The 13,811-nt window shown below is 46.5% G+C and overlaps 1 protein-coding gene across 4 annotated transcripts in view; it reads right to left on the bottom strand.

The window, feature by feature from the left end:
* The window catches only part of pkd1a (polycystic kidney disease 1a), an 80,879-nt gene that overhangs the window by 51,861 nt on the left and 15,207 nt on the right, over positions 1–13,811 (bottom strand). For 3 of the 4 annotated variants that reach the window (XM_029259351.1, XM_029259360.1, XM_029259369.1), the window contains exons 2-7: positions 8,592–8,663; positions 8,004–8,072; positions 7,160–7,231; positions 5,160–5,329; positions 4,017–4,679; positions 2,626–2,803 (exon numbers count right to left, since the gene is read on the bottom strand). In XM_029259351.1, the coding sequence (XP_029115184.1) occupies positions 2,626–2,803; positions 4,017–4,679; positions 5,160–5,329; positions 7,160–7,231; positions 8,004–8,072; positions 8,592–8,663 (1,224 nt within the window). The remainder of the gene's footprint in view (positions 1–2,625; positions 2,804–4,016; positions 4,680–5,159; positions 5,330–7,159; positions 7,232–8,003; positions 8,073–8,591; positions 8,664–13,811) is intronic. The other variant, XM_029259352.1, reaches the window with a different exon arrangement.

Genomic DNA, 13,811 nt, shown 5'->3' on the forward strand with positions numbered 1-13,811 from the left:
AAAAAAAAAAAAAAAAAAACAATAAAAAAAGTTTTGGATTTCTAAATGTTCTTATATAAGACTGCAGTGGGAGGGTCTGGAATAAGGGGAGGGGTTAAAACTAAGGAGGAGGTGGGGCTCAGCCACTGGAATGAGCTTCAATACCAGGCAAAGCCAATGCAGATCTTGGGCCTTGTGGGACCCCCATGTACCTGTTGGAGTGACCCCTCTCCAGTGCATTTTTGAAAATGGTTTCATATGCCACTTCTTATGAAATTTGTTGACGCTACCATTTTTCTCCAAAGTCACTTACAACGTTAGGCTTGTACACTAAGCTACCTACCATTTATACAGATGGGTAATTTTTTACTGTATCAGGGTAAGTGCCTTGCTCAAGGGTACTACAGCAAGAGGAGCGATTTGAACCTGGGTCCTTTGGTTAAAAGCTATTTTGTTTTACCGGATGTTCTCATCTAGATACTAACACAGAATTGCTGTAATCATCATGCGGTTCTGCTCCACCCTGTATTTCTGGTGTTATCTCTATATAATAATAATACTAATTATAATTGTAATAATTGTTAATTTATAGCATGTCGTAGTTATCTTTGTGTATATCTATACATGTATGTATATGTATATATTTATATATATAATATAGATATATAATATGTATACTATCTGCACATACATGGTGCATTATGCTTGCTACTGTTGTACATACTCTATAGATATTTATATATAGATATATATATTCCTACTGCTATCTGCTCGACAGCTTCTGTACATACTCTCTGCCATATCCTATTTTATTTACTTGTTGTACACAAATTTCCTGTTTTTAACTGCACTTGTTCATTTGCACAATTCTACTATTTGCACTTCTGGTAGATGCTAAACTGCATTTCGTTGCTGTGTACCTGTACTATGCAATGAGAATAAAGTTCTATCTATCTATCTATCTATCTATCTATCTATCTATCTATCGAAGATAACAGTATATTATAATCCATTACCAATTTTGAAAGGACTTTAAGGCACCACTGTGGAAATCCAGCTGCTGAGTAATTTAATGCAACTTACACAGTACATATTTAATCCTGCTGCTATTTACGTCTCTATGTCCGGATTTCTTAGACATGGTCATGCACGTCCCTGAAAGTAATTGTACTATACTGTTTGCTCTGACTGTATATCATTTATTCACTGCAGCTTCTTGAAAAATGTAAGAAATGCTCTCTTGTGACTTTTGATGATGTTTGCGTTATATGTTTTGACACCCTGCATGCTGAAAGCGTCCGAAGAAACATCGGTCATGTCAGATTCCTTGCCAAGAAAATAATCTTTACAAATTCATCAGACCCGGGGGGAAACCCCACAAAAACCCACAGTGCACGCACCAGAGGGACATACGGAACCTCGGTATCCTCGCAGTCATTTCTTTTAACCCCGAACAGCTGCTCCCATGAGGTGAAACAGGCCTATAATAAAACAGCTCCAAACACAAATTGAGTTGTGATCTAGACCCCAGAAGAAGCCCTCAATTGGATCTCTGCGGCCGCCCCTGTCCCGTGCTCCCAAGCCCATCCAGAACCCCCGCTCCCCGCAGCTTGGAAAATCTCCTGGCTCGGCTCATCAGCCCCCACCTCCCACACCCACCCTGCTGACAGCTCCTCACAGGGAAAAAAGCGGATAAGTGCTCCCAGCACCTACAATTACAGCCCTAGACCCTATTTCCATGTTTGCCATTCTTTTTCCAATCCAGTTCTTTCCATTATTACCAAACAATTTTTGTTTGATTTTATATTTGTGTGAATGCACATTAAGAATGCCAAAATAAGAGGCAGAGCAGAAATAACTAACAAAGTTTAGCAACTAGAAAAATATTTGGGAAAGGAAAAAAAAATGGAGTGGTGGAGGGAAAATGAGGGTACAATACGTTTCGCATCCCCTGCTGGAGCGGTAGGGAAACCCCGGCAGGAACCTCCCCTGGCTTGTGCCAAGGAGGGATCGCGGTGGGCACGTGGACTTGTGTAAATAACACAGGGCGGCTTTGTTCGCTGTGTTTGTTTTCTCTGCTGAAAGTGCCGTATGGAGCAGCGGGAGGGGTGCCGGCAGCGGGCAGGGAGATGGGAGCGGGAACAGGAGCCGGTGGGGAACCACACAGCGAAGCCCCACTGAGTCTGGGCTGGATCCAGTGGCCATGGAGATACACACTCTTGCAGACACACTTGACAGGGTCAGGGAGACAGGGGGATATAAACACTCTCACACACTTACTAACAACAGGGAGATGGTGGCTGATACCTGGGTGAGGACCCAGCACACACACACACACACACACACACACACACACACACACACACACAGAGTAACAAGAGCTCCATCCCGAACCCTCACAAATTCCAAGACCTTGCTGTAATACAGAAATTGCACTGCTGAGCAGGACAGAAAAAAGCCTGGCATGCGTGTCTGTGTTGGATCCAGCACCTAGACGTCTAGAACGAGAAACCTAACAGGCAGCTGACATCAGTACCAGGCCCACAGCTGACTGACACCAGTACCAATGTGACCCAGCAAACACCTAATACCTTAACTGATGCAACAAGCAACCCACAAGGTACTAGTTTCAGAAAGACAACTCACTGCGTGACTCGAGGTGCGAGGAGGTTCCGGAGCGACTCGACTCGGACCACGGCAAGGTCCCCACCATGAGCGGCGCAACGGCGTCGGGCCTCTGCCCAGCTGCACTCCTCGGGCACCAGCTGGTAACAGTGGGGCGGGTCACCGTGCAACGTGCCTTCTGCCGGGCAGTGGGGCGCAGCTGGGAGGGGGTGACACACAGAGGAAGGGTAAAGAAGAGGTAGGGCCATACAACCTGGGTGGTCCTCCACCATCTAATGTTGCGGTCTTTGATTCGATCCCTGGCAGACCGTGTGTCTGATGGCTTTTTATTCCAGCTCATTACCCTTACTTAACTGGTCCAATTAGTAACTAATGATCTGTACTGTTTATGCCAACACATTTCCCTTAAAATGAAAAGTTGAATTTTACATTGAAGAAAATAAAATGATCAACATTGGAGCTAATGAAGTAATTAAAGAAGGGGGTGGACCTAAACCCTGCAGACACATGGGGTTCTCTGGGAACACAACCTCACTGACTGATCGCTGCTAGTGAAGAAACCCCCTCATTCCAGAACAGCTACACATTCTTCGTGGGACAAAATATTTGCTTTACATTTCCAAACTTGGTTTCTATTTTATTTTTAGTCCTGCACTAAATCCTTCCCTCTCTCTCGCTCACTTTCTAAATGTCCCTCCACGCAGGCCATAACTCACTCAAAAGGCCACCGTAGTAAAAGCCCTCAGAGGACCGTATTGGAGTGAGGTCTTGACAGGGATAAACACACATTAGGGCTTTGCTTTCAAAGTCCGCTGTCATGAGGGCAAAGCCTGAACCTTTCTTACACACACACACATACACACACACACACACACACACACGTGCATGCTATAAAAGGCTCAGGGATCTATGTATTAGTTACGTGCTGGTTCAGCCAGCAGTTTATTGTGTGTCTGAAAGTAAAGCCCTTCAATGCACTTGGTTTTATCTATGCTAGATCACCTATATTTGTGGCTCCCCAAACCCCATCCCTCGGTCCACACTTCATTCCGGCCTGTATGGCTGATCCAGTGATGAGCAGCTGGCTCCAGTTCAAGAAGGGAATAAGAAGAACCATGATGTACTTTTATCCCGAAATGATCTCAGGGCCACAGCACCTTGGGGTGTGTTAATGCTAAGTCTAAGAAATCTGACCTTCACATGTCCTTCGCCAAGCCTTTTTCAGTGTGACAGAGCAAATTAAATGGCACCCTTCAAGTTGACTGCTAGCATAGACCTAGTTTAACCTGAGATCCAACTCCACGCTACAGGCCCTAACCTGTGTCAAGGATTAGCCCTTCCGCTGACCTGTCTTGGAAGGGACAACGTATGAATGTTCTGATCAAACAGCCTTGGGAGTGTCAAGAGCTCACCTTTGAGAACCTCATTTCCATCCCTCAGGATCCTCCAGTCCACCGCCACGCCCTCTCCACCCCAGTTGGCCAGCTGGATTTCAAGGCTGTGATTGGCCACCACATATTCCGGGCAAGACAGGTTCAGGATTGGGGGTAGAGTAACTTGTATCTCCCCTGTGACAGACAGCTGCTTGTTGTTGGACAAGAGTGTCACGTGGGGCACATATTTCCCTGGTAAGGCATACTTATGCTGGCAGAAGAGCTTGGTGTTGTTGAAAAGAGGCGTGGAGTCACTGAAATTCCAGGAAACTGTGTCGGGGGGCACAGAGGAGCTGACAGCCAGGGTCGCTTCGGTGTGGACAGAGACGCGGCGTGTCTCCCGAAAGAAAGCAGAGAAGTCAATGGGGAAGACGTCGAGCGCCACGGTCCAGCCGCACCGCTTCATCACCAGCGGGTCGGTGCAGGCCGCTGAGCACTGAGACTCGCTGATGTCGTTGGGCAGCGAGTTGGTGCTGCACAGGCACTCCTGATGCGCCCCCAGGCCGCCATAGCGCTGGCCCTGTGCAAAGCACTGCGTGTTGCAAGTCTCCCGTGTGAAGTTCCCTGGTGTGGACTTTGTGAAGATCACCAACTCCTTCAACCCCGTGTGGCCATCCTGGAGGCAGGCGGCGTAGTTCAGGCCTGTTGACACCAGGGGGCGACAGAGGGTTCGCAAGCTCAATGGGTTGGAACATGTGGAAACACTTGCGCGAAGATGGGTGAAATTTGGATTTACGGTTAGGTTTGAAATGGGCGTAAAGATCTCAGGAAGAGTATACCTTGGATTTGACTCAGAATGAGTGTACCTTGGGTTGGAGAAAGGGTCTCAGAACGGGTCATCTTGAGTCTGGGAATGTGTCAGAGTTCGTGTACTCTGAGTTTGGAAAGGGATCTCAGAATAGGTGCACCTCAAGTTTGGGAATGGGCGATAGAATGGGTGTACTTTGGGTTTGGGAGTGGGACCTAGAATGAGTGCATTTTGACTTTTGGAATGGCTCTTAGACTGGGCGTACCTTAGGTTTGGGAGTGGGTCTCGGGAAGGGAGAATCTTGGGTTTGGGAATGGGTGTGACGGTTTTGGGGTGTAGACAATGTGTGTGTGGCCCAGAGTCACGAAACTCACCACAGGCGTGGAGGCTGACGTTGACGTTGAGAAGCGGTTGGTTCCTCACTTCCAAGGGTCGGTCACACCGCGTGGCATCTTCCTGTTGCAGGCGTACCCCCCTCTCACGAAGCCAATTCACCAGCCGGAACAACTTGCAGTTACACTCGAGCGGGTTGAAGCTCAGGTTACTGTGCATCAGAAAGTGAAAAGGAGAAAAGAAGAAAGGACAGAGAGAGAGAAGGGGAGAGAACAATGGAGTGAGCAGGAAAGGAAAGGAGGGAATATTGGAAGCGGAATTTGAGGGAGGGAAGGAATAAATGTTGGAAAGAGTAGGGAATATGATGGGAAATGGGAGGAAACAAGGGAGAAAGAACGTGAAACTGAGTGCTCACCATTTGTACTACTGATTTTAACAGTTCACTACTGTTTAATCTAGTAATATTGTTCACTGGCTCCGCAACTTACAAACTCATTTGGACCTGCAAGTCTGGTGGTGGCTCAATTTGAAATCCAAAGTTAATTTTACCCCTAGGTCACAGCGAATTTGACTCAAAGGCACTTACCTCCATACTTATAATAAATAAAATACTTTAAAAAAAAAACCATTTTTAAAATAAAAATACATTTTTATTGAAAAAAATGTTTATTCACATAGGGCTGCATTAACCTTAAAGCTCCTCACTTACTTTCAAAATCGTAAAGCAGGGCTGCAAAGGTCTAGAGCCTATCCTGGAAGCACAGGGTACTAAGCTAGCCAGGACTTTTTTTTTTAATTGTCAGCCTATTCCCAATGCCAAAATTGTTATTTAAATTCAGTATGCTTTAGTTCAGTTAAACTGATAAACAGCTAAGCCGTACTTTTTTCCTTAGCCCAATTTCCCGCTAAGACATCCTGTCGCGCAATGTGCTACGTAGCAAGAGAGAAAATAATGCCGTGAGGAGAAGAGAAGGAGCATGGAGGCTGAAGGTGAAGAGGAGTAAACGAGGATGAGGAAGAGGGCACTATGATGTTCTGCTGATGGACGCCGCGTGGGCGTGAGAGGAAGAACAGTAGGGAAGAAAGTCCAAACAGCTGCAGCACAGAAATGAGCTCACTTCCTTCTTACTCACTCTCTCGCCTGTTCCCTCTCTCCCACATGTGACTCTTGTGAACCGAGGTGTCAGGTGGGAAGAGCTTGATGTGTACAGATGGCCTTGGGCTTTGTTACTGGGCCTTACTGGGCATTGTCTCCCTTTGTGTGAGCATTAGGGAACTGATTGGAGCAATGTGTGATGCTGTCAGTTGCTAAGGCTAGACTGTCCTTCAAGGAGGAGTCCAGCAAGTTTCCATCCTTTCTTTAAACAACCATGAGCGCAGAAAGGGAGGTAAATGGGAACAACAAGGACAGAAATTTCAATGTGAAATATGGCTGCTCCGAGGACCCAGGACTAAAGTTCAATGGCTCGAAGGAAAAAATTGGGGACAATGTGATCACCCGAAGAGGAGTGAACACACAGCTCATTCTGTCCAAGCTGCTGCAGTGGCAGGTGCTTTAGGTGGGTATGTGTTGCAACTGCAGGAATAGCTGCCAGAATGCTGTGTTTGTGTGTGTGTTTGTCCTCTAGTACGCTTCAGCTGCCTCTCCTCAGCCCGAGTGGTGTGCGACTCACTAAAAACCACAAATGAAATACTTGTTGGACAACCATAGGCTGTGCAGTTGCATCATACCTTGCTTCCAAAAAGCCCTACATGATGTCAATGGGGAGGAGGGAAGGGAGCGTCTAAATGTCTTCTTGGTCACTTGCTTTGAAAGTGTCCACCATCACTAAATACTTTGAACTGACTGTGGGCATTGTGGGTAATTTGGCTGTAAAATCTCCTGCAGATTCCTTCAGACTGATCGATCCATCCATCCATCCATCCATCCATCCATCCATAAGTTGCTCTGATGTAGGGTTTAAATCCTGCTTTCTTTATATCAGCGCTCTCCCATAACTCCCTTGGACATAATTACAAAAGGTAAAGGCTGCATACTCACATTTCAGTTAAATTAAATAAATTATCGCATATTCTTTCTTCTAACGTAGAAATCTGGTTGTAGCTTAGATCTCTGCAGATAAAAAAACAGACAAGATAAATTAAAACAACATGCTGATGCACCTCAAGAGCTGATTCAGAGTTGGTGTTTCCCTGGTGTGCTCCACCCTTGCTGGTTTTAATACTCTGCAGTGCCCAACTGCAATAACTGACCCCAATGCCGTCTGGAAAGGGAAGCTCTGGAGTGTATGGGAGGAGGTGCCAGGCTGAGGGATTAGGAGGGGGGCATGGGAAGGCTGGGAGGAAAGCATTGGGAGCCTGGAGCAATGAAGGTTAATTAGCCTTAATAGCCCCACAATTGATGTCTGTAACCCCCAACTTTCCTTATTTGGATCAATCTCTTGGGGCTTTCTGCCCAGCTGCTCCAGACTAAACGAGTCAGGGTCTGCTACGGAGGCAGCGTTGCAGGCTTACACACTCTGTGGACATGCTGAGGCCCCAGTCTGGGAGCCGCACCCAGAGGGGCCTCATCTGCCCCCTTCCACTCCTCCCCATCCTGGAAACACACCCCTCTTCTTCCATCTAGCTGTAACTGTGCACCGCCACCCCTGAACAGGGTGTGTCTCCAGGGCTACCAGTATTCCCCACTGGCCATTCCCGCCAATATATGTGTGGTGCTGGAACATTTGGAGGCTTGCGTGTAGAAGAGGTGGACTCACAGACATTACGTCAGCTGTGCCCTGACCAGCTTATGTCTACAAAAACTTGACCCCCTCAGTGCTGATCTATCGTGTTCACTTGACTAAAAACAAGCGGGAACGCAACGCATCCCCCAAGGCACTTACAGCACGGACAACATCCCACATCCGAAGATCCCTCGAGGAAGAATAGTAATACGGTTACCTTGAAGATACCTAGGGTAAGGGAGGGAAAGGATATCTTACAAAGGGGTTCAATTCGGGTAAACAGGTCTTCCAGGTATTCCACAGCCACTGAAGAAATGTTTTTTTTTTTTTAAAAAATCACAGTGAAAAAGGCAGCTGTGCAGGAGCTGTTCTACCTGACAATGTTTGATGTTACTGGTTCCTTCTTTTTCTGTGCCTTGTGTGCATTCTTGGTGATTGTACTGTATGCGTGTGAGTCACTCTGGGTTAGAGCATCTGCTCTTAAAATAGAGAAATAAATAACAACAGAGGGAGAAACCGTCGGGGGGGGTTTGCTTAGGAGTGGTAAAAAAAGGTTAAACAAGTTGACTTTTTCAGAGCTGAGCCCCGGATTTTGGTTTCCTGTCGGCTGGACCAAGAGGACACTTAGACTAACATCTTGTTAGCACTCCTCTCAGGCACACACGGGACAGAGAAAAGGACAGAAGAGAGCTTGTCTGAGAGGAGAAAGGAGAAGGGACGGGGAAGGCGGGAGTACTCCATACTCACAATTCCTTCAAGGAAGTCAGACGATCAAAGAGATTGGCATCTACTGAGGAAATGCGGTTCCTGGACAGATCTCTGTTGAAAAAGGAGGAAATGAAAAAACTGAGTTACATGTGGGACCCAGATGGTTAAATTGTCCAATGTGGTGGGCTGGTGACGGGGAGGGGGCGTTGGCTGGGTCGGATGTCGAACCGGTTTGATGGGGCCGTCTGCAGGCAAGAAGGTTGGCACCGCACAAGTGCAGTACCCTGAATTCATACATAGAAACACCTGTGCATCGCATACAAACCCAGACACAGACGCACAAACTCACCAAACACGTGCGCACAATTTGTATCCACCCCCTTCTTCGTTTAATTTTTGGCTTTGAAAAATGACATTTAGGCCTGATTGTAGAAATGTAAACACAAATGGATGTAATGGTTTCCACGACCGCTCCGCAGCTCGACCCACAGAAACACTCCTGTTTGAAGCTCGGTTAATAAGCCCCATTAAGTAAATTGTTGTTTCAGAGTTGCCTAGCCTTCCCAATTCCATCCCATCTTTCGCTAATGGAGAAAGCAGGCAAATTGCTGTTATGGAGGTGGGAGCTCAGAAGAATCTCCAGCAGCAAAACAAATATAGCAATTTAATGCAAGAAGAGCGGTAAGCATTTGTCTTCCATTAGATTTCATTATTGACAGTGGAGCTTCAGTGAGATGCTTGTTTTTTGGCCATGACTATGAGCTATGGGGGGTGGGCGGGTGGATGAAGGGACGATGGTGCTGTCAGTAAGGATTCCCTGATGAAGAAATCTCAGTAATCACAAGCTTTTCAGACCCCCTCAGTTTGATGAGCAACATGTTCTCCACTGTATTTGTGGTTTCAAGCAGCTTGGAAAAAAAACACTCGCATTTACTGGAGTCTCCTTAGAAATGTGGCCACAAATTTGTCAGCAATTAATGCATTGCATAAGTAGCACTGATACGTCTGGTGCAACATTTCTGAGGAAAGATACTCATAGTGCACGGTGCTTGCAGGCTGTAGGGACTGAAGGACTATCTGCTAAAGGAAAAGTCAAGTTTTCATCCAACATACTGGAAGAAACACACAGTGCATGGCTTTCGTGTTCCAAGTGGCCTCATGTGCTTAACCCAATTACACAAGTCAGGGTGAAGATATACACCAAAGATTGATAACTGCTGTGAACATGCTTTCAAATCCCCTCTCATCCCTTACCAACAAACTGCAAAACACATAAATGGTGTCCAGCCCACGCAAATGTCACAAACTTCCTTGGTATCCAATTTCCCCATTACTTACGTAATTGCCTTTAAGCTTACGAACATCTGAGAACTATGGATATCTGGAGGTAGGCCAGGAACATGGATGGGTGTGTAGCGGTTGGGGGCATCACTGGAGAGTAACTGCGATTGGGAAAGGGGAAAAAGGTGGAAAGCACGAGCAAGAAAGGAGCTAGAGAGAGGGGGAGGAGACAGAAGGATGAAGCAACCACATCAACGAAAGGAGAAAGAAGGAATGGGACCAGCGAATGCGGGAAACTGGAAAAGAAGGTAAGCTGGAGGGAGGGGTTAGAGAGGGATGTAAGGGAATGGGAGAAGTCATTGTGAGACTCTCGACCGAGCAACCTAATGAGAAAAGCATTTTTCTCCATCAAGAATTGCGGGGGCAAGAAGCAAGTGGGTGGCTCTGCCACTCTTGGGAAAGAGGAAGTCCAGTCACTCAGGGAGAGGATGGTGTAATGCAATCCTGCCTCGATTTAGTGGTTTCCACACAGACTCGGAGCTGGCCTCCTCTAATGCTGTCAGACGTTCACTAAAACCACTCTCACTCTTGCCTGTTCTACATTCTGGCTTGAAGAAAGCGGGTGAGTCGAAAAGGGAGCCATTAGACTCCTGGTAGACTCGTAAGCTGCAAGAAGAAAGTAGTTTGGGTGGTGGCTTGGCGGTTTTGGGCACTAACCAGTTGCTAGTGGTTTTGAACGCCATGAGGTACTCACTGCAACCTGAATTTCTCCAGACACTAAACCTCATCTGTATTAGCCAGGGAACAGCTACATATAAAATGGACCTGATGCAAGTTTCCATGAGGTTATGCTGTAAGTGGAGCAAAATAATACAGCCAAAAAAGCAAGGTTCTAGCTTGACTTCTCTCCACAGACAGCAGTGCCTTTCCTTCTTGTACGTTTCTCTCTGCATACATCCCCTACGCACACATACAGCTCTCCATATAATAAAAAACATCTACTATGTTCTAAAGCGCTGTTTCAATGAAAGGTATTGCCATTTTGACTCATGTTCCTTAATGGAGCCACGAAAACTATACCTAGAAATACAATGTGTGGTCAACTATTCTCTTTGTTCCAAGTCAGAATATTAACAAATTCATCTTTTCACCTGGCTACACAGAACTGAAGGAACCAGTGAATTTTGAGGGTGTGTCTGACACTTTTAATGACCCTTTTGTGAAGGACCAGCAGCAGCTGGAGCAAAAAGAAAAACAAACCTAAGTCAACACTCTGAAGACGGTCTTAATGTATTACTCAGGCAGATATAGTGACATGTAAAACTGACTCAGCAGGGACTCCAGAACTTGTACTGGTAATTATCACAGTAAAGGCTCATGCTAAGACAACATGAAATGTTGAGGCTCTGCCTACGTCGTGCACTGAGCGTGGGGTCTCGCGCCTACCCCGACTGCAGTTTTAAAATATTGAAAAACACTTTCCAGCAAATAAATGTCCTGATCTCCTGAGCCTCATCCTTTCTTTACTCTTTGACTCTTGTCTTGTCTCTTGTTCTCCACCCTCCATCCTTTCTTTCTTCTCATTCTTTCTAACCTTATCCACTTGTGACAATGTGTATAACAGTGTTAGCCTGCACACATGTACACGCAGGAGTGCATCTGCATGAACAAGCATACATGTGTTTTAGAAAGTGCACACACACACACACACACACACACACACACACACACACACACACACACACACACACAAATAGCTCAGGGTTGTGATTCCCCAAAGGAAACATCTGTACATTCCAGACAAGCTGTGTAAGAGGAGCGAGGCTCATCTTAAAAGCCCAATGCTGCAGCCCTCATTGCTGGGCTGTGGCTCTACTTTGCTCCTCTCCTCTCCACTTGCAGGGACTAGAGCTGGAAAACTCATGCTAAACTCGTTACGCCACAATTTGGCAGCCCCAGGTCCCCCGATTAATCATTGAAAGCATCCCAGCGACAGATCACCCTTTTATGTAATGCTTTCGCGTTTCCCTCTGCCACTCCCCCATACTTGCTTTGCCCTTCTCGCAGGCTTCTTGCTCTACGAACACAGCAACTCCAGCTCCAGAGTCCCAGGTTCAGGCAGCCGATTGTAGACAGGCAGGGAGGTATGTAGAGTAGTTGTAACCCTGTTGTGCCCCCCCACGTTGCTCAACAACCAGCTGTCAAGATTCAGTGTTCCCCATCTCAGAAATCCATCCCATTGTCAGAGAAGTAAAACAAATGACAGGTGTTAGTCCTAATGGTTCAATGAACTTCCTTCACGTTCCTCTTAGCTTGCAGTTACAATGTACAGGACACAGTACACGAGTAGGAAAATAATGTAACCGAATGCAGTTAAACTGTTTTTGTTTCCTGCAGGATTTCTCGGTACGTTTTAAAGAACTCTTCGCAAGTGGTCTACGACCTCTTCTAAAGCCTGGCACAAAGAAACAGTTTCCAGAGAATCCACATGGCAAGTCGAGCTGGCGGATGAGAGGGAAGAAAACCCACCTCCAGCTTTATAGTGCCTGGCAACATAACCTAGAGAACTGCCAGCATTAGGGTTGTAATTACGGTTCAGCTCCAAACGGCTGCTCTTAGCATGCTGGTTTGGCAGAGCAGAAAGGAGGCCCATGTCTCTCTCTAGCGACCCTCTCCTTGCTAACCCTCTTAGCATGCTGTTACAGAATGCACCTCTTTGTCACAGAACTGAAAAAGAGGTAGTGAGACATATAACGTGAGCTCTCCGAGCGAAGGAGAAACCGCTGCTTGCCGTTCTGCTGAAAATCTAGCCCAACATAAACAGGCGCTAAATGAGCACAGCCTTCCCAGACTTGACACCAGGTCCTGGCTTCCATGAATCATGGGCACTGAGTGCTCTACGGAATGTGACACTGGAGTTTTTTTCACCACAATGCTTAATAATCTGTGGATAGCTCCTACTAGAGATGGCATAGCATTTGCCAACCTGCCTGTTCTTTCCAGTGCTTCAATGAACTCTTCTAAGTGCTGGAATGGACAAGAACCTAACATGCCAAATCTAACATCTTCGAAAAAAATTCTTGGTTCCTGGGCTAGATGTACGACAACACAACCCAGTCTTGTTTGCTGAGGCATACGGAACCACTGTTAAACAAGGAGGTGGGGAAATAAGGCGTTGGGAAGGGGTCACTGAAAACTGGACGAGAGGCACAGTGACAATTCATAATGATTGTTGTCTGACGAGGCACGGCCAGTTTGGACAACTTTGCCCATTGTGGTGAGACATCAATGCAGTCCTGTCTCCTTTTAAACAAAGTCTGGTCAATGTGAGATGACATTGACATCTAATTATATCTCAGATGGTTTACTTCTTTCGCAGAGGAGACGCAGTGTGAAGTCTTCGACTCCACTCTCTATTCTGGCAGACGCTCCATGTCCTGCACAAGAAGAAATGGTACTTCTTCATACAAAGACTCCCTTTCGTCCAGTAAACTTCGTCTGCCTCTCCACATGCTTCCCACTCCATCGCATCGAACAGAAGGTAGTACTCATCATTTAAACATGACCAAAAAGCCTGACCTCTTCAATTTTTATTAACGAGAGGCTGCTCCCGCTTCTCTCGGCTCAACATTGGGAATCTCTGGCGACATATGGTTCTGTTTTAAAACGCCAAGCATGTGATTTGCGAGCTCCATATATGGCTTGTCTGGTGCCACTTATTCTGCGGAGGGAAAACCTCTTCCATCTCCTTGGGCCCCTCTGCCACTGTAGCTCTGGCACAGCAACAAGGATGAAGGCTTCCTCTGCCACATCATGGTCCTTTACCCTGGTCCTACAGCTAAGGCCATGTCCTACCGTGCCACATGGATTCATTCTGCTCTTTCCTCACGGGGTTTGCTCTCGTCATCTTTCCCCATAAAATCTTTATTCCATCTTTTCAATAGCTACATTAAATTCCCATGGCTTCAACTTTGTCCT

The sequence above is a fragment of the Scleropages formosus genome, chromosome 2 (genome assembly GCF_900964775.1).
Source record: "Scleropages formosus chromosome 2, fSclFor1.1, whole genome shotgun sequence".
Lineage (NCBI taxonomy): Eukaryota > Metazoa > Chordata > Actinopteri > Osteoglossiformes > Osteoglossidae > Scleropages > Scleropages formosus.